Source organism: Odontomachus brunneus, unplaced genomic scaffold (genome assembly GCF_010583005.1).
Source record: "Odontomachus brunneus isolate Ranch 3 - 2012 unplaced genomic scaffold, Obru_v1 Obru_scaffold_035, whole genome shotgun sequence".
In the NCBI taxonomy this organism is placed as follows: domain Eukaryota; kingdom Metazoa; phylum Arthropoda; class Insecta; order Hymenoptera; family Formicidae; genus Odontomachus; species Odontomachus brunneus.
This window is the reverse complement of record NW_022639485.1, coordinates 835,190-856,492: the sequence shown is the minus strand read 5'-3', so window position 1 is coordinate 856,492 and position 21,303 is coordinate 835,190. Positions and strand designations below refer to the sequence as shown.

At 36.9% G+C, this 21,303-nt stretch overlaps 2 protein-coding genes across 7 annotated transcripts in view; one reads left to right on the top strand and one right to left on the bottom strand.

Annotated features, from left to right (window-relative positions):
• Positions 1-21,303, top strand: part of LOC116843743 — a 185,929-nt gene that overhangs the window by 27,210 nt on the left and 137,416 nt on the right. The gene's annotated exons all lie outside the window — the stretch shown is intronic.
• LOC116843726 (glutaminase kidney isoform, mitochondrial) lies at positions 8,923-20,996 on the bottom strand. 5 transcript variants are annotated; one of them, XM_032814411.1, is made up of 13 exons: positions 20,686-20,996; positions 20,329-20,591; positions 18,694-18,788; positions 15,987-16,022; positions 15,082-15,181; positions 14,492-14,634; positions 13,708-14,081; positions 13,252-13,532; positions 12,798-12,974; positions 11,443-11,603; positions 10,726-10,851; positions 9,794-9,934; positions 8,923-9,629 (listed from the first exon to the last, which is right to left on the bottom strand). In XM_032814411.1, exons 2-13 carry the CDS (start codon positions 20,386-20,388, stop codon positions 9,449-9,451), a joined length of 1,875 nt encoding a protein of 624 aa, XP_032670302.1. In that variant the 5' UTR covers positions 20,389-20,591; positions 20,686-20,996; the 3' UTR covers positions 8,923-9,448. The 5 variants fall into 5 exon arrangements, with proteins under 5 accessions (XP_032670302.1, XP_032670303.1, XP_032670301.1 ...); XM_032814412.1 differs by having other exon boundaries at positions 20,329-20,569; XM_032814410.1 differs by having other exon boundaries at positions 20,329-20,996.

Sequence of the window (21,303 nt, the reverse complement as noted above, 5' to 3'; positions counted from 1 at the left end):
ATTCTTTTGCAGAAGTGTTGCAATAATTGTCTGGTTAACCGCGCGTAAGGAGAAATTAATGAAGGCACTAATGTATCACGGAGATGCGTTTATGTATACTCTTTTTTTTTGCGCTTATTTCCTCGGAACTTTTCATTTTGAAAATATCATGCATTTGTGAGAATTATACGACAGAGTGGATTTATGGCATAATAAATGCGGTTAAAGGAAAGAGCTGCGGTAAAAAGTGATTAATGTATTTACCGCGACATTGCACAGTCGTTATCAAATTTTAATGGGAATGGGGATTAAAATGAGAATAGAGACATAAAATAAAATACAGAATTTAAATAAAAATAAAAGAAGAATAAAGTGGAAAATGAACGCGGTTAATATGTTTTAATATACGATTATGATCACGAAATAACGTGCGGAATGTGTCTCAAGTATAGAACAGTGCGTTTTAGTATGTTTTGCACGAATCGTCATTAGGCTCAGTCCGGTTTGTTGCGAGAAATATTCCGAGATCGCGACACGCGCAAAATCGTGCAAAAATTCGTTTGCTACACGTAGACGAGCCACGTTGAACGGAAGAAGAACTGTCGTTCTCCTCTCGCTTCTTCGTCTTCTCGCAAACAAATTAACATAAGTGACCGCAACCAACGTACGTAAATACACGTCCGTACAAGTGCACGTCCTTTGCATTTTTAACGTTTCATCCGTACACGTACGCATAGTCGTATCCGTCCTGAAAGGAAGACATCACAATAGTATGCACGCAGAGCCATGCAGATGGAATGCAATCGAGACAACTTTGCAATAAGATCCGTTTTTGCTGATTATATGTTATCCACTAAATGCGTACGACCAAAAATCGCATTTAATAATCGCTATTAGAGTATCTATGCGAGACGTGACCAGAAAAAATCCATCGTTACGCAGGGAAAAACCAATGAACGCATGACTCGGGCGAGCGAGAGAAACGAAAATCACACCTCACGGTCTTCGAGGCGAGTTCTCTATCTGTCTCTCTCTCTCTTTCTGTCTCTTTCGTTCCGGCGCGTGAATCCTGGTAGCTGTCGGTGAGAATCTATATCAGGTCAAGGAAAGTGATACGAAATGCATGTAAGATTAAATCATGAAATAACACGTGAGGAATGTGGAAGAGAAGGCAGAACACAAGTCGGAGTTGGTCGAAATACATTTAATTCGCTGTACAGTTAGTCAAATCTCTACATTGATATTTTTATTTATTTATTTGTGAAAAAAATACGTGAAAATATATTTTTTATCTATCTAAACCAGAACCTCCTTACAAAAAAAACTCAGACTATTTGCGTATCAAGGAATTTGTCTTATCTATATAAAGAGAGTATTAATAAAATAATAGTATTAGAAAAATAGAAGAATGGAAAGATGAAAGTATTTTTTTAACATATTATGAAAAATAGATCTGCTTTTTTGGCTGCTTTTCTCTCAATCGTGTTACGAATGGAAACAAGGTGCTTAAACGTATTTCAATGAAAAAAGAACGATTTTTCTCCATATAGATACTTTTGATACATCAACGCCAAGGCTAAATGTCGAAGATGTTCTTGCCTAACAGCATAAGTTATAGTTTTTCGTAATAGTCGATACGGGGAAACGTTTTTGTAAGCGCTTCGGGGAAGCATATTTCGTAAATAAGGCAGGTTGAAAGTTACTGCGAGATGATCACTCCGAGGTTTTCTACATTTACCTGGCGCCAAGTGTATTGCGATGAGCTCAACGTCGGTTGTTCGTTCGGTCGACCGATCGACCGATCGGCGACAATCGATAGTCAATTTAACCAAGGGCGAGGCTGTTTCTCATAGACTCCATCCTCAAGCGAGGTCTCTTGCGAAACCTGTATCGTTCCGGTTCTTCAAGGTCAGGTTCAATGACTGGCTTCTAGCCATCGTTCGAACTAACGACTGGCCGCGGTATCCAGGTAACGCCCAGAAATCGCAAAGCTCGTCAAAGTCGCGGCTTCGCGAGAACACCAACATATCCGTTACATCCGGCTGCACTCGAGTCACACTTTTTATATTCTTTCCAGCGACTGCCAGTATAGCAGAAGATTTCTCGGTAAACGTGTCAAATCGCACACATCATGTTATTGGACACTTATTTGCACATTCGACCGTCGAGATTGTCGTGCGTAAGTAATGAGAAATTCGTCAGAGCCGGCGACCGGGAATTACGTGGGACTAATTGGAATAACACCGAGTTCGATTTCCCTCGCGAACATCCGGAAAATAATAAACAATTATCTCTCCGACGATGGTCGGCAGACGGCCTTGTGTGTGTGTGTTGCTGATCAGAAATATGCACTGATATTCGCGTACATGTGATGAGCACGCGTCTGATTTTCACTTGGTGATAATAGCTTGTTATTTCCATCTTCGTCATCGTAATTATGATTCGGCGCGAACGAGCTGCTTAACATTCGTCAGTTGCGACTTTCTAATCGCGCTTACTTGCTTTGTGATATTATACTCGTGAGAGATCTCCGTTGAATTTCAATAAACGAGGGGAATCCCCGTGACATGACGTGGCCGAGGTTACTTAGATCGCGAAATGAACGACATTTTTATTTTCATACTCACCTATATGCGATCCGTTGACGTCATTTTCTCCCACGGTGTATCAATGAGATCAAAGAATTAAGAATTTTCTTCCGTTAAGCAGAAAAGATAAATAAATTTTCTCTTTGTTTGAAAAGACTTTAAAGAGCGAATCAAAATCTTGAAATATTAATTTTTACAAATAGTTTAAACTGCTTAACAAAAGAAAAACTCTACAACTAAAACTGTTTAATGTATTCTAATGGTGCACCGACGATTAACATATAAAATTACTTCTAAACTGAGAGAAAAAATATGTAAAAAATAAAAAAATATTTATTACACACACACACACACACACACACACATATATATATATATATATATATATATATATATATATATATATATAAAGTGTATTTTTCAAATAAGAAAATACTACTAATATTTTTTTATAAATTGTTCATTTGAAATTTTTATTAAAAAATTCTCAAATTTTTGAATGCAAATTTCAAAATTTTCAAATTCTCTTTAAAAATTTATAAATACTTATTATTTTAATTTATAAATATTTTTTTATTCTAATTATTTAAGAATTCTTTTAAAATCTCAGCTTTTCATAAAAAGAATTGTTTTATCTATTTAAACAAAAGAACTTAGATTTAGTAAATATATTATTAGTACTCACTGAATAAATATTTTTTATTTCTTAGATATTTTTTTTTTAATGTATCTATCGTCGAGAATTTATCTTGTCCTATCGGGAATTAATCTTGCCGCGAAGAAAAGATAATGATTCATTCGATGTCGCGAAAAAAATCGAGCTCGATCGAGGTGGAATACTGATGTTACGAAATCTTGAATTGTGCACGGTGAATCCAAACACAAAACCCACGGAAAACCTTCCTGGATTTGTATTGACTCATCGTGCGAATGCGGTCAAGTGACAAAATTTGGCGTCTGTCAGGAAAACCCAACTTACGTTTGTTGGCTTACGTGCTCCAACTGCAGTATTAGTGTACTCATCTATATTTAGATGACACACACGAGCAGTGTGATGTAACTCGTACGTGTATGTACATACATGGGTAGCGAAAAGTCTTTAATCATCTGTTGTTTAGAATCGTCTCTGATTTTCCCAGCATTTACGTTATATGTAACTCATTGTAAATATAAGAGACTTCTTGCCTGACATATTAACATGTCACGAACAATGTGCACATATTTGTGCGTTCCAGCCAACTGAACTTTTCGCAACTGTATTTATTTCAGACATGAATAATTATACTACCTTTTGGTCGTAATTATCTTTCATTGAACGATACCGCGTGTATTTTAACTAAACAAACTCGTATATAAAATAAAGAAGTTTATAATATACATAAAATTAGATATAATAGAATAAAACTTATAATAAAATAAAAATATTATTATATCTTTTTTTCTGCGCCTGTTTATGACCAACTTGCGATAAAAAGACATTAATTACCACCAAAGTAATGTAAGTGTTGCAACCAATTGAGAGTAGACATACGACTGCAAAGGGTTCACAGATAAAGTACGTTTAAAATTCTTTTTATCTATTTTCAAACTTTACTCAGCTTCAGGGGAAGTTTTTAAAGAAAAAACTGCGATTCTAGTAATGTGCTAATCATATACAGAGAAAAATATGTCGCATTCAAATAAATGTTTGTTATTAAATATGTCATAAGTATTTCATAAGTTTATATATCCGCAAGTTTATCACAAATTTATTCTAAACATCAAATTTATTCAAAATACATCTTGAATTCTAGTAAGCTTAGCATTCCAAACAAGAATATTAAATCAAAACAAAAATTCGTTTGCTTACTTTCAAGACTGTTATCAAGAAAATATTCTTTGTTGAAGATAATTACTCAAAAGAGGAAAAGTAAACTGAATAATCGCTTTTCTTATCAGTAAAATGATATTTCTGTGTAAAAAATCTATGCAAAGGAAAATATATCGATATTTGCGTGAGATATCTAATTTTTTCGATAATAAAAATAAAATAAAAGTAGAAATATAATAAATGCGCGCGAAGCTGTATATCTTTGAAATTTAATCTTTCTACATTCGTACATCCCTCCGATTACGAATGAACATGCGTTGTGGACACGCAACTCCTACAACCGAAGTTGTACTCGATAATCAGTGACAATGTAATTCCCCTTCTTTAATTAATAACGCCGCTGTTACGCGTCCTGTCCGACGTAGGTATCTATGAATGCGCGTGCCACGTGTATCTTATTGTGCCAGCTATCATTACTGAGCATTCTTTTTTACAGCCGTTTGAAATGGCAACGATTAGTCGCGCTTGTTCCAATGCTTTGTTTCTATTATCATCACGCGCAACATGAGGGAATTAAATCAAGTAGTGACGTCGCGCGCAATGTCGAGGTCGAAGCCAGTTTCTGTTTTCCGATATATTACTGTTTATCACTATCTCCTCGTCTTTCGTTTTGCCTCTTCAGTCGTGATATTACATCATGACAGTACGTTAGGTAGATCGACGATCTATCTTTTTGTTATTATCGCTAAAACGTGTGCATTTTGTATATTTTATGACCGTCTGATTGGCGCGATAAACGCGGAAATGCCGAGAATTAACGCAACTGGTAAGCCTTGTTAGCGCGCAATTTGCAGTTCTTTCATTAAACTCGGTTATTCGCGCTATTTTATGTTTTTGCCTGTTTTGTGGCATAGAATCATATTTGTAAGTGAGATTATGAAGAATGATTTATATCCGAGAAAAAAAGTTTGGTTGGATTAACCATGTTTGTGGTGAAGTGTGAGCAAAATGGAAATTTCAGCTAAAAATACAAGAATTCTCAAGTTAACAAAATTTACGTTTAACTTGACTAGAATTCTAATAATTTCAATCAGAATGTTCTGCTTTGCTTATATTTCATCAGAAATTTAATTAATTTAACCAGAATGACGCATATATTTCGTGTCAATATCTAAAATATCCAATTATAAATATGTATTTAAGGCGATCGATAAATTTAACGTCTCTACATTAAAAAAAAATTTAAAAATTTACTTGTGATATATAAAATTTATTTCTACAAAATAACGTTCATTTCTGTGAACAGAAATAAAGTTAATTTCTGTGAAGTAAAATTTTATTTCTGTAAATCAACTTCATATTTCACAAGCAAATTTTCAGGAAATTTTTCTCGGTACAAGATAGAGAAAATGTAACGACACGAGACTTTTTTAATTTCTTTAACCACTTTATTTCATAGACAGAGCAAATACATTGATGGACGCATCATTGAGACTTGGTCTCGATTGACAGAATTTTTGAAACTGCTCACGCGAATACATGAGTAAGCCTCTCTAAGAAGTAGCGAATGTTCCCTTCGCACAATCATACAAAAATACACAAAGAGGATTTCTTGTCGTGTAACTTATCGCCGACCGACTAATACTGCAACTAATTCTCTTGTGAACGCATGGCACAAACGAAAAGGAAAAAGCATTTGGTGACATTCGTCGCCAAATAACTGTATGTTGCATAAATCTCTCATGTATCTATACGTTCTCGCGCAACAAGAAACATATATATGATAATAGTAATGATATATTATTGTCATCTTTTCTTTTGTCTTATCTTGTCCATTTTGGAGAAAATATAAGGTTAGGTCTTCCTCTACGCGAAGCGATCCTAGCTATCGTTCAAAAATATTCGCCTAATGTCGAGTATACGAGTCGCAAGCTCTGGGTAATGCGTTGCGAGAAATTGACTCTTCCAGCCTTGCGTTTATCGACGTATTTATTAATAAGAGCGCTAACGATTCCCCCGTAAACCGACAAGAGGTCGTACGGTTGCACTCATGTTTATCTGAGAACTGTTATACTACGGAGCAACGCGTGTACTTCTATGTTTCGTCGATGATATTACGGAGATGTGTCGTAATCGGCGTATCTCTCGCCTCGTCTCGCGTCAATACCCGTTCTTCCATTACGTCGACGACGTAAATGTACTAAGAACTACCATCCACTCTCTCATCCGGGCGAAAAATGAAGATGATAAAGAAAAAAAGAAATAAATAAAAATGTGCACAGTGCAAAGAGCGAACATGTCGACGTAAGACGGATGTGTAACTTCAATGTCTCCGTGGAATCTTCGAAACGTGTTAAAAATTAGAAAGAGAAAAAAAGGATATGCTTAACGCGCGATTTATGTGCAACCCGTTACGAAGAAACCCAGATAATATCTGTGGTTTCCGATTGACTCGTTATCCGTGTATTTTACGCATCGCTGTGGGAGAACGGATTATAATCTGCACAATTAAAACAGGAATAATAAACATCTCTACGTCGTAATAGCGCGTTGGCCATTGATTATACTTCTGAAATCAGAGAATCCAAAGAATGGGGTGATATCAGTTTTGAAGGATAAAAGCCAGGAAAACTCTGGAAATATCATTGATGTCGTTAATTTTCACGTTATTCTAGCTCCGAGACTTGAATAGCATTTTTACTTGATTAATAATAAATAAAGGGAGGTTTTAATTTAGATAACCGAAAAAATAGGAGGTTTTTACGAATTTCTTTAAAGAAAAATTAGCAAATATGTCAATATAGAGTTTTAACCATACTATCTATTATTATTTCAAGTATAAAAAAGTATTTTTTTTAATTAAAATTTTTTCGCTTAGATTTTTCGTACTGATCGTCGGACAACTATAACTAACAGACAATATTACAGCTTGTATAATAATCTAAAACAAATGGGACAAAAAAATTTTAAGTTGTGTTAAATTTACTGGAGAATGAACTTTATCATATATTATTTAAAGTCGCATACATATATGTATAGCTTTTGCTATATAAAGTCAAAATTTAACAAAATAATTTTGAAGAGTTTCAAGTCATTTTAAAATTACTTTGAAATTATGTTATTTTTCTTCTCTTCTTTTTTCATTTAGTGTCTAGGGAAAAATATTAATTTTGTAAATTTTCTAAAGAATTTCATTCTCTAATAAATTAAATATAATTTTTAAATTTTCTTGCCTCACACAGTTGTTTTTTATTTTTACACCATCTGTGATGTTCATCAGTTAAAAGCATTCGGCGACATCGTGCTTAGCACGAAAAACCTGAACGGAATTTCAATTCTTTAAAATAATTTTTTTTATATTTAAAACAATGATAAATAGTATGGTCGAAACTCTATATCTGTTATCTTTATCCACATTAAAAAAAAAAAAATCGTAAAAACCTATTTTCCGGCTATCTAAACTAGAACCTGCCCTTAAATGTGTTTTACGGCGCAACATGAATCAGGCGAATTATTTATCCCAATTTTATCTCTAAATGCTACATTTTCTTTCGTCTATAAGGCAAAGCCCGTGTCGCAAGACACGATGTTTTGTTTTGTTCTCTTACGTATTTTATCTGGCGAAAATAAGCGACTGAGTGTAATCTGAGAAAATCTTTTTACAAACATTGACGCGCATAGAATCGCCACGCGACATTCGCTGCCTCGAGCTTCACTGAATGAATAAACCGTACGAAAAATATCCCGTCAAACCTAAAGACCACGTACCGAACTGTGTGTATCCCTGTTACATTCCATTGATCTGATATGTAAATCGCAAATCTTTATCGCGATTATTGTGGAGTGTACATGGAAAAACGTTGAAGTACGTTCTAAAGAAGAAAGAATATCTCCTTCCGTCTGCGGAAGGATAGTGAAGGATGCGAGGTAGAAAATATAAATTAAGAAGAAAGACAAAATATGTATGAAAGAGTCGAGCCCTTCACTGCCACAGTTCTTTAAAACGCTAAACGACGGAAAGAATCCACGTGTGGCGTATATGTACGTAATATCAATCACAGTTACCATTAATTTGAGTGTGTCGCACACAATACCGAGATAACTATATGTCGCTCATGAGTGGAACGAGGTCAGAGAGTTCTGAAAATTCGTTATTGCCCCTTCGAAATCGACGCGCGTACGCACCCCTTTAGTTCGACATCGTGACGAGAAAAATCGTATTAAGTTTGCGCGAGGCAGAGTCAAACATGCGTGTTCGACGATTGCGAAAAATTGCGTCAAAGTAATGAAATTACACGGAGAAAAATAATTTTGCTCTTTTAGCAAAATTGTTGTTGCTATTGCATATTCGTAGTGACATAAAAATAATTTTGTTGACGTAACTAATTTTACAAATTAGTCGTTATCTGAGCAGAAATAGTTTCGTTGCCAGGATAGAAAAAATTTGTTGAGTGTATTTAAGAATTACGTTAATTTGCTATTGATGAAAAATAATGTATCCTTAGCAAATTTATTTGCTATCGGAACAAAACTGCAACTGCTTATATAAATCCATCATGGATCTTACAACAAAATAATTTGTAGATTCAGCAAATTATATTCAGCAAATAGTGATTAGTACTCTTAGCAAATCTTTTTGCTGTTCATATAATAACGAAAAGATTTTGCTAGACTAGCAGAAGCAACATTTTTACTGTGCGATTTACTTTGAGAAAGTTACTTCCACTCGTCAGAGTCAGCGAGATATAAGACGGAGCAGTAAAGAGGAAGTTTCCACGGAAAATCAGTGAGTTCTCACTCAACTTATCGTTGAAACACTCATTTTACTGACTCAATCAGAAAACTTTACTGATTCATTTTAAGAAAGTAATATCCTGTATAATGGTTATTTTCGCTGTCTACGATGAGAATGCGTTTCTTCTCTCAATGACCTCGTATCCCCGATTACCACGATCAATACTCTCGCGCCTCTTCCTCGTCTCGCGACAATTTCTACGCGATCTTTTGTCTCCACCCTCGCATAGCCGCCGCCGCAACCTTAGTCTCGCGCAAATTCGTTGTCACCCATTGCTCATGGTAATGGCGATTGCACCGCCGTTTCCGTCGTTTTGCAGGACTCGCTGTCGTCGTCGATACACTCGTTCTGTTTGTTTTCGAGCTCGGTGTTGTGCGCGAGGGTGTAATTGTTGAGATACTCCACCACCTGCATGTGCCCGAAAGTCTCGGCTTCGTCGACCGGTCGTTTGCCCCATCTGGAAGAATACGACGCGTACACTTCGTTCATTTGCTCGTGGAATTCTCCGCGGATTGAAATCAAAATCCTGTGAGGACTCGAAAGACGTGTTTAAATTGATGAAATAATCTTGCGATCTCTCGCGGAGCGTTGCGAGCTCGAGCGGCACGACGCGGCATTTACCTGTCCTTGGGATTGTGTGGGACGCCGCATTGCTCGATCAGAAACTCGACGCAATCCAGATGGCCTTCACTCGCGGCCAAGTGCAATGCGGTTCTGCCGTCGTAGTCCGACAGAGTCATGTCCATTCCGCTCAGCCGATGCCTAAAATTAGACACGTCAGGATTCGATGGTATGACCGTGTGTGTGGCAAAAAAATTATAACTCAAAATTAATTTTAAGTGAAACGCGATCTCTTTCGATCAAAATTTCTCATTACTTCCTCAGTTTTCTTAATTCAAAAGGAATCACGATTTCCGTTATTCTATTCTATCGCCACTTAACATTTAGCATTAGAACTAGTTTCTTTTTCTCATGCGATAATGCTGAGAAAAAGAATATCTAAGAAATAAAAAAAATATTTATTCGGTGTAGACACCGCGATAATATATTTATTTGTACTAATACAAAATATTTTTCAAATAAGAAATGTTTGAAATTGTTTGTTTAAGTAAATTTGCTATTAGTACCCATCGAATAAACAATTTTAATTTTTTAGATATTTTTTCTTATTATGCTTTTCATGTCATATTATAATTGTGATAAGACTGATAAATTTTTGCCGTTCAAAAGAGTAATTTGTCACAGATACTTCTTATTAAAACTTATAGGCAAAATTATCTCGTTATCATTAGATATTTTCTTGGGATTTTAATAGAATCACGTTTCCGTGTCTCCGTGTATTTCCGAAATTCGCGAAGGTCTCGTCGTGGAAATGACCGTCGTGAATGCATGTCGCATGACATAACGCGACACTACCGTCTCGCCGTGTTAAAGTTCACGCCGCAGCTGGCGCATACACGCGCAGCGCATCTCCCAAGTACAGAAGCGTCGGGCAAAAAAATACTTCACGGGCGCTCATCTTTATTAAACAGGTTCTGCTAAGCGTATCTCACCTCCTCATCGCGGTGACGTCACCGCTGGCAGCGCTGAACAGGAGATTAACGATGGAGAGACCTTTCGTCTCGTACTTCTGCCGTCTAGGATCCTTTTTGTTCGTTGCGTGCTTCAAATTGTCGTACCTGCGGTCGTAACGAATGGGTTAAGCCGAGAGAAAAGCCTGACGAGCAATGCAGGGTAAAATATGATCGCGTTTTTTGAGTTTCATGCGCCTGTGACGTCTACCGTCAACGATACAGACGTGAGAAAATCATATGAGAGACTAAAGCCTATATTAATAGTCGTTGCTTGAAACTTGTGTCTCACGTGAGATATTCAAAATCTGAATATATCAAAGTTATATCAAAGTTCTTCATTTGAATTATATTCGTAACGTTATATTTGTAATTTTAATTCAATTGAGAAATTCACATCTGATCCTAAATTTAGATCTGAGTATTTCACTTGAGACAAATTTCAGTAATTTTCGCAAGTTTTAACGACTATTATAACGTGAACCTAAAAGACGAACGTTCAAAAAATATTCTGGTGGTCAGAATATATTCAATGTGTCAATATATGCATATACATTGTAATCAAAATATATTTAACGCACATATCTTTAAAACCGTGTCACGAGCAATTAAAAGGAACATATATCTCGAGAATATAGCAATAATTTAATTAATAATTTCTTGTCATAAATAATAATTTCTTGTCATTCGGATCGTTACCTGTGAAAGTTGAATTCGTTCACGAGTTCCTCGCAAAACTGAACACCGCGGCAGGAATTCCCAAGCGGATCTAAAGGCGGAGACCACGTGCAAATTCCCATGACATTCGGTATTACCATTAGAAGGCTTCCCGATACACCGGACTTCGCCGGTATACCGACCTAGAATATAATGCGATATTAATATTTATAACGTGAAGGAGAAAGAAACATCAGATTTTTATATTAGATTAAAACAAACATTAAAACGTATTTTTAAAGAAGAGTTTTTAAAAAATGATGAGGAAAATTTTTTTTGCAAAGAATTGGTAATTTTGAGTTGACGTTTTCTTCGTCTTGATTATATTATCCAATTTTGACGTGTTTTAAACGACAAGATGATATTATTGTACAAAAACAAAGTGGAGTCATGCATGACTGCAACATCTTTTGAGTTTTTCTTCTGTATGTTAAAATTTGCATTAGGACAAATAAGTAACAATTTAGCAAGAATGTATTTTTCCTTGTATAAAAATATTTTTTAGTATAGCATCTGACTTCAGCGCAAACATGTCACAAAATTTTAATTGAATTTTATTTAAAAACATGTACCGAATGTGGTCATTTTTATCTTATCTTGTCACTTAAGGACTAATAATTGGTTCCACTTATTTGATTGAACAAATTCGGTTCTTTGTTTAATATTTTTTCTTTATTTACTTGAATTTAATTTTTACTTAATTTAATTTTTTTTTATTTAAAATTTTTCTTTCTATGAAATATTTTAAATTAATTAGTGAGTCATTAAGTGGCCAATATTAGTGGGTCTTTAAGAGACTCTAAAGACCTTGAATCACTAATTGATTTGACATCAGCGGAATATTTTATTCTATGAAATATTTCGCACTAGAGCCCAATTGTAATATATATTTACCGACATTAATGACACGTGTTCTTACACGGAGAAAATAATTGTTTTCTTTTTCTTCATATAAATTCTTTTTAATTTTATTGTGTTTCTAGTAGTGCAGGGACAGACTGTCAGTAAAGTGAAATTCTTGCTATGAAACATAGTAAATTTTACTAGAAACAACGTAAATATTTTAATAGCACATTTCATATAAATAGCGCGTATGAAATAAAAGGACAGTCAGTTACTACGTGAATGTTGATCTATTCCTCGGTTACGAAGTTCTATAATAATTTTTACTGCAAAATCCTCTTCGTGCAATTAATGAATAGCTTATCGATCCTCTACTGCGTTCATGGAAAATAAAAATATTCGCTTCATCCGTCATAAGTTATTTATGACTGGACTGACTGCGTTGTAGCTTGTCCGAAGATGTCGAGTGCGATTTTAGCATTCATTAAGCTTACTTTGAATGCGAATTGTCCGCTATAGTCATACATGCCACAGCTGTGCATGAGGCTCAATACGTCACGGACGCTGTCAGGTTTTAGGACCTTTTCCTCGGTGATCGGACAAATGCCGCCGTTCGCCAAAGTCGCCGCCATCACCGCCATCGTCTCGCAATTCGCTTCCATGGCGCAGCACTTGCCAATAAAAGCAAAATTCATTATAAACGACGTGTACGCGTGGCTTGCCGAAATAGAAATAGCATAGACTCCGATTCACTCCGGGCGTCTTCCAGTATCGTAGACGCGTATAGACGGTGCACTATAAATCGCAAAACGTACTAAACGTTTCCCAGAATATTGCGTTTGCTCATTGGCTTGTTCATAGCCTTAAAGAAAAATCGCGTTCTCAAAAAGAAATAAAACAGTGTCATTCTGCTTAGATTATAGAGACATTAACAAAGGAAATAGCTACCTGGAAGTAGAAATCCATAATCTCACGCAGATTCGTCCTGTCCGGGTAACACTTGTGCTCCCTCATGTAAAACCCTAACGCGTAATTTCGATCGGCTGCCTCTCGTTCCGACAGGAAGACCGCGTTATTGAAGCCGAGGTTCTCGCCGCCGGACAATCTCTTGAAGTAGTCCATCGTGAAGTCGAATTTTTCGGCTAAGGCCATTTCCGGCTTGATTAAAGTTTTCAAGAGCGAGCAAACCAGTATCGCGCCGGCGTTGATCATCGGATTGTGCGGCTTCTCTAAACAGAGAAGTCAATGTTAAAACATTGACAACTAGGAAGAATCGATATTTAGAAAATCCGCGTTGGAAACTGGAAACGGGGCTGAGACACACAAAAGAAAAAAATATCTCAGAATGAAACACTTCGAGTATCGAGGGTAATCCTCACGGGTAATCGATAGAGCAACACTCACTGTTGTAATCCAACACAAGCTCGTTGAAGTTTCTACCGGACGGCTCTTGACCGACATATTGATGCACTACCTCTTGACCTAGCCTTTCCAAGGCTATCGCATAGGTCAGTGGTTTGCTGCAGCTCTGAAGGGTGAAGGGTATTGAAGTGTCACCGATGCTGAATCGCTGGCCGTCGATTGTGCACACGGAGACACCCCAATATTCGGGATTCATCCTGGCTAGCTGTGGTATGTAGGAGGCCACCTTGCCTTCGGTGTTCGTCTTACATTTCCAATAAAAATCCTCAATGTGCTTGGTGAAGCCGGCCCAGTCGGGAATTATGAATTGATGCCTGAATGCCCGCGAGATCAGGACGATGTTGGGGTTTATGATTCTGAAAAGGATCGACTATGTTCGATATTCGTGTATCGTGGAATTCCTCGCTAAAATTCGGTCATATTTCTTCTTCTCTTTTTTTTTATTTATAGTATACAGCACAGTGTCATTTTCGGGGCTGTACACACGGGGAGAATTTTATAGTAAAAGTTGCTATAGAGCTGAGAAATAGATCGACATTCTGCAGTAATTGACTATTTTTTCATTTTACATACACCATTGATATTTAGGGGAACAGTCTATATTGTATAAAAAAAATAATACGTCCCTTGGCGAAATTTACTATGTTCCTTACTAAGATCTTATTGATTATTACTTGACTTATAATCTATTCCCGTACTATTAAGCGTATAGTAAAATTAAAAAGAATTTGTATGGGGAAAATATTTTCTTTCCATGTAGACTCACCTCCTGAACTGTTCTTTATCAAGTTTTTGCGTTTCATGTGACACGCCCTCGTGAGCGCCGGTTTTCGCATGTTCCTTCTTCAAACTGTCCGTGAATTCCTGAAGTCTTGGATCATTCTTCCGTAAGCCGGTTGTCCTTAGAGCCTTGAATGAATTATACATAATATGTGTATTTTTCAATCATATCGGTAGTGATTATTTTGATTAGAATAGATAAACATTTTTTTTTGCTTGATACTTTGTCTAGCAGCAGTTCCTAAACGAATGTTAACACGTCGTTTCTAAAAGCCTGCTGTTGAATTCCGACAAATTTTATAAAAAGAGCCAGAAGGAAAAACGTCACAGAACATTATAGAAAGAGCGAGATAGATTCGGTCTTCACCTTGTTTATCTGACATATACATTTCATCATAATAATTTTTGCTATAAAAATTCTCTACGCATATCGCTCTCGAATATGTGTAGTATTATGAAATGTTAAAGGAGTATCGATCTCTACGCTTTCTTTCGCAAACACATTAGTGTATGACGATGATACATCAGTGAGTTAATAAACCTAATGACCGCCAAGGTAATGATATCGATACGTACAGCTAAAAATTTCCCCACCGATAAGAGGTCGGACTCCTCGTTCTTGAACATATCAAACAAGACATCCTCCGCATTCGTAGCTTGATCTTGATCTCGAGTGCTGCAAAATATTGAATATTATGCAAAGAGAAGTAACGTGCCGTTTGCCAACGAAAATAATATACGTACTATAACTCACAGATATCTTTTGTAACTACTACTATAATCTAAGATTAAAAGTGCCAACACGATGTATAATAACAACGTTATCATCCTTAATCGATCTAAAACATTTTTCAGCTACATCTAAATACATTTACACTCTTAAGTTAAATAAAATCTTAATCTAAATATATTTACACTCTTAACTTCTATCATTCGACAAGTTTGAGATTTTTTATTTTAGAAATCTCGCTTGGAAATGTTATCGTTTACTCTTAATTACAAAACCTCGCCGTGCATTAATTATTATAAGCCAAGTTGATTAATAGCCAAGTTGATGGTAGAATAAGAGAGAATATTGTAGTAAAAATTACAGTACAATTTTAATGCTCCAGGAATAGACTAGCACTATAATAAAAATTATAATACGACATAATAAAAATGACCATGAACATAATATAATAAAAGTTACTATAAATATAGTAAAAATTATATTTGTGATCATTTTTGTTATATTTTATTATAATTCTCGTAATAGTGTCAGTTTATTCCCGGACTATTAAAACTGTATTGTAATTTTTATTACAATAATCTCTCCGTATATAACAGTGCGAAAAGAGGAGTTAAACATGCGTCGTCGCGAAATCTCATCGCGATTATCGCCAGAGAAATGGTACGAAGCGTTAAGTGCTGTTAATCGCGACGAATTGACGATGTCATGCTGATATATAACGCCATGCATTAATATAGCGCATAGTACTCACTACATGTAGTGGCTGTCATGAATGAAGCTGTAATCGCTGTAACGAGAAGCAAGACAAATGATCTCGCATTAGTGATGACAGTATAGTTGTTAATGCGGACCGTTACCTAAGAAAGCGCGCCAACATCCTGGTTGACTGTTCGTTCTTTTTCTCCAGCCATATCGAGCACGCGATTTTCGACTTGATTGCATAATCTTCCGAAAGATTAGCCAGCTGAAGATTATTAGAGTCTTGGGCGGGCTTGGAATTGTGGTCGATCGTCTCGATGTAAGGCATCGTGATTGTCTCGCGCTTCAAGTGTCAAAGACCAACAACAGGCACGCGCGATGTTTTTTATTTGTAAATATTAATTAGGAATATTAATTATGGGGATTATTGATTATATGCGTTTAACTGTGATGGCCAGATCAGTTTTAATGTATTCTATGAATTTTATTATATTTATGCAGTTATATAGATTAGATTTAGCGTGTTATGTCTATAGTTCTTATTCCCGTTTGATTGGATTGGAATTATTCATGCACGCTGGCGCGGTAATCGATGCGCCTCTCACTTGCAGATTTTTGTAAACAGAAAGCTCTCACGGTGTGCAATCCACTGCGATCACAAGATACGATCGAGAGCCACCGGTTCTCACACGGAGCATGTAATCAAAGAAATTCAACGAGTTTCGTGCGGGATGCAATTGACTTCGTTTTCTTCTTTTTATTCTTGCGCGAAATTTATAAGATTCGCAAACCGTCTGTGTGCGCGATCGCGGCGAGGTCTATTGGCTGCTAGAGAATCACTACCGGCTCTTATATTAACCGAACGGAAAAAACAACCTTTCGACCTCCCGCCCCCCGCAGTGATAAGAAGCCGATCTTAAAATAGTGTGTCGCGTTTGCGTCCGCGGAGCAGGTGGCATCCCGGCAGCGAGCGAGCGAAATGCAATTCGCGCCCGATGACGAACAATTGTAACAAACAGAAGCCAGTGGCAAATAATTGCTTCGTATATTAGAGCCGATTAGAGCTATAAAGGCTCCGCGTGGGGGAGGAAGAAGAAAACGAAGGTCAGCTGGCCGGTAGGAAGAGGAGAATGTTTATATTCAGGACTGCCCAATCTGATTTATCTTAACAATATTTTTATGACGAACACGAAGTGTCGAATGTTTGAAATATTCAAAAGAACTTAATCTCATTTTTATCAGAATTCACTTATATGTGACATTTTTCTAAAACCAAGAGGAAAATATTCTAAGCATGATATTATTCCTCTTCATTAAGGAATTACTCTTTATTAAAAAAACAGTATTTTGCAATTACGCTAAAAAAAATATCTAGAAAATAAAATTACTGTAAAAAATAAAAAAATTATTTAAGAGATACTAATCGCATACTTGCTTAAATCTAAGTTCTTTTATTTAAATAAAATAAAAGACAATACACAATTACTGTTACAATTGCTTTTTCATTAATAAACCGGGTTTTTAAGAAAATATATATTTTTTTGGAAACTATTTTATATAATAAATATATATTGTATAATAAATATATAATATATATTGTATAAATAAATATGTTGTTATATATGTATATAGTACCCAACGAAAAAATATTTTTCATTTTTTAGACATTTTTCTTAGTGTAGAGTTCTTTTTTTGAAGTGTTACAATATTTTCCTTTTGGTGTTTTAAAATAATACTCGAATAAAGTTCCGAAAAGGTGACCTTCTAATTTTGCTGTTGATTGCGGTATACTATTGTGCTTTGGTGCGCTGAATATGATTATGAAAATTACCGACAAGATCATTTCCAAAGTCCCAACCTAATCGAACCTAACCCGTTTTTTTATTTTTCCTTGAAAATGACCTTATCGGCAATTTTCATATTCGTAATCAACGCACCAAAATATAGTATTTATGTATCATAATTATATAATAAATCAAAACTTTTTCTGAAATACACCTATTTTTTTAAAATTTGTCCTTGAAAATAATCTTGTCGGCAATTTCATTATCAACTTCATTATCATATTCATGATAAGCGCACCAAAATACAGTAGTATTCCAATCGACAGCAAAATCGGAGGGTTCCCTTTTGGAACTGCATCCAAATCCTCTTACCACACATAACATGAGAAGATTCCACTTAGGATGAGATTATATTTTTTGGGTGTTTGTATGAAATCGCGACAATCGTAGAATGTCTGCAGAATTCAAAACAATTTATTATTTTATGGATACGAAAGATTGTCTTTGCGATCTTGCAGCTGTGGCCATTGTAGTCGGGATAGAATCATGATCCGAGGGATCACATGTTGCATTGAGCACGCTTAAGTGACAGCCAATAATAACTTGACCTAACAATTACGACGGGTCAACAGATCGCGGCAAAACCCGCGTTGCCATCGATCGTTCCGGTTTGCAACACGATCACGATGCCTCCAATGTGAAACAGATTCTTGCCGCGCATCGGTGTGTCGTTTGTAATCCTGATACGCGCGTATCCGCGCTCGAATTTCGCGTCTGAGCGTTACGTTTCATTTGCGTCACGTGAACTTAAGCGTATGTCAAAGTGAATTGCGTCGAGCGATTTCTTTTCGCGCGCATTAATTTGCACTGGGAAAGTAATTCCTGAAGATATAAGTTCACCGCGAATGTGCTTTATTTTTCGCCTCGTTAAATTCGCCTCGCAAAAGTTAAACTATCCATGTAGGTGTTCTTTACCGTGTCTGAGAACGTTCTAACTCCACTGTACTTCCGAAAGCGGCGTCCAGATATTTCGCGCTTCCAAGCCTCGTCGACACCGGCACAGCATGCTTCTGTAAAGTCGCGGGAATTGTCTTATAGAAATTGCAAAAATCGGAGAATTGTTTTATAGAAATTACAGTATCGTTTTGAGCCGCGTGAAATTGATATTGCTTGAGCGGACATGTAATAATTTTGTTAGAAAAGAGAAAATTAAGCACACGATGACGGCTTGAAATAAGATAACAAGCCGGTGAATCGAGAATTTTGAGATGGTCGTATGGAGAGAACCGCGTCCCTTGGCGTCGGTTGCCAGGCAGCTCTGTATTGATCCTTCGATGAATCAACGTCTAGTAGTTTAAGCGGAATCCATCCACGTGCCACCCTAATTCGGATCAAACGCGCGTGTATGATGTAGCACATGGGCGTAATGAAAATTGAAGGGCCGCTCGATTGAAGAGTGGTATATGTGAAAAATAACTCTCGTCGCGTGTTTACACACACAATTGATATTCATGCGCTCGAAAAATTGTGTTTTACATTGCAATGATATAAAAATACGTATAATATTCTTCAAATATAGGTAACATTTTTGATAATTTTAGAGAATTAGCAAATAAATCGTCGATTTACGAAGAAAAATAAATACATCAATAAATAATCGGAAAGAATTAAAAAGTCCCTTAAGTCTAATGTTCACAATAATTTATTAAATAGACATTAAATCTGCTGGCAATTTTAGAAAATTGATAAATAAATCGTCAGTGTATAGAAAAACATAAATTCGTCAGTGAAGAATAAGGGAAGAGATTGAAAAGTCGCTCTAACTTCGTAATTATTTCGCAACAGCTTATTAGAGAGATATTAAATTCACCAGCAATTTTAGAAAATTGATAAATCATCAATCTATCGAGAAAAAATAAAAGTCAGTAAAAGAATCAGAGGGAAACAGGCGAGAAGTCATTTTAGCTTCGTGGTTATTTTACAACAGCGTACTAGAGCACAATTGCAAAAATATCTTCTTCACATTTACGTTAATTTTAGACGGGAAATATGCTTATTTTTTATGACCTCCAAATCTTTCACAAATTTTTCGAGGAATCGGGGTATCTTATCAGTTTCTTCCAATATGACAGCGGCATAAAAGTCGATTGATTTCAGCATGTACGGATACATGAATAACATAATTCCCGATAACAATCGATGATTTATCATACACGAACTGCTAACAGCAGTGAGTCTAAATCGAGCGCCTGCTTGGCACAACAGACGCATGTCATCTACGTAGTGTCAATGTATTTTTATCGTCGATATAGGTCATTGCCGTCGCCCACGTGGTTACGATCGCGGAGATTGATCAGTTGTTCTTCTCGCTCGCGATTTCTCGGGAACACAGTGCCGAATTAAGTTGCACAAATCACCGACCGTCGTCGTGAATATACCTCACGCGGGAATATCTCCAGTATTGCGTAACGCAACGTAACGCGAACGCCATGTTCGACGTGTTCTCTTGCTCGCTAAACGTTCGCGCGAATGTTACGATTTGACGCGTTTCCTGTGCCAGTTTTGCTCAAATTTGCTCTCCTCGCCGCCTCTCACGCGACACGTCCTCACCTTCCCGCTGGAGTGCAGTCTTCTGAACCCGCTCGTTCCGATCCTCACGATTTTCAACATCCTTGTACCCTCGCAGCACCTACCTCAACAAACCGAGTGCCGCTCGCCGATGTATTTTCGATGATTTCACCTGACGTGCGAATTGCGGACGGAGTCGCGAGCGATTCGCGACGTTTCATGAGACGAGTGACTCGAGGAGAGCCGACGGAACCGCGATTTAAGTCGCGTCGCAATTTGCCACCTGAAAAACAGCTCTTCTGACTCTGAACAGAGTCCTTGTTCTAAATTTTCTGATCGATGTCGCACTGCGAACGAACGAACGAACACGTCCGCTGCTTTCTGGATATTCACTCGTACCTGCACGAGTCCATATCCGCAGGATACAATTTATTCGGAATGCTATTCACCTCCGCAAGTCCACACCGCGAATCACCGTAGGTGACGCGTTGACACTAGTACACTTTTAATGCGCGGCAATGACAAAGACGACGGAAGAGGAGACACGAGCGACCCTCGGCGACCCGACGACTAGCGTCTACTGCACCGAGGGTCGTGCGGACGCCCGTGCAAAAACCGGCCGGTGGGACATGCGCGATTTGGGGATGACGCCGTGAATTTCGCGATATAGCCGATGCACGATACACGCACTCGTGGCCGGTCGGATCGCGAGACCATCCCGCGAATTTTTCCGCAGGAAGTGAACCACCGCGGAACGACCTCGACGCGTTATCTCGCTGGAGAACTCTACTGCGAACGTGTGAGATTATATTGGCGCTGTTAAACATAATACAAACGATATAGTTATAAAGATAAAGTGGACACAATGTGATACAAGCAGTAGATTGCTATATGAAAGCTTCCGAAGTGCGCAATTAAATTAAGAGTATTCGAAGGCAAGTCAAACACTGATGTTGGAGTGAACATTTTAATAATAGCATAATATTTGACACATACGAAGATAAAAATTGTGTTAAC

Excerpts from the sequence above, each read along its gene's own strand:
- LOC116843726 (XM_032814410.1), bottom strand. The coding sequence starts at position 20,388 with ATGTTGAAAATCGTGAGGATCGGAACGAGCGGGTTCAGAAGACTGCAC. Across the intron at positions 14,635-15,081 it reads CGGTGGGGAAATTTTTAGCT|GCTCTAAGGACAACCGGCTT; the intron begins GTACGTATCGAT and ends AATTCATTCAAG. Across the intron at positions 14,082-14,491 it reads GATAAAGAACAGTTCAGGAG|AATCATAAACCCCAACATCG; the intron begins GTGAGTCTACAT and ends GATCCTTTTCAG.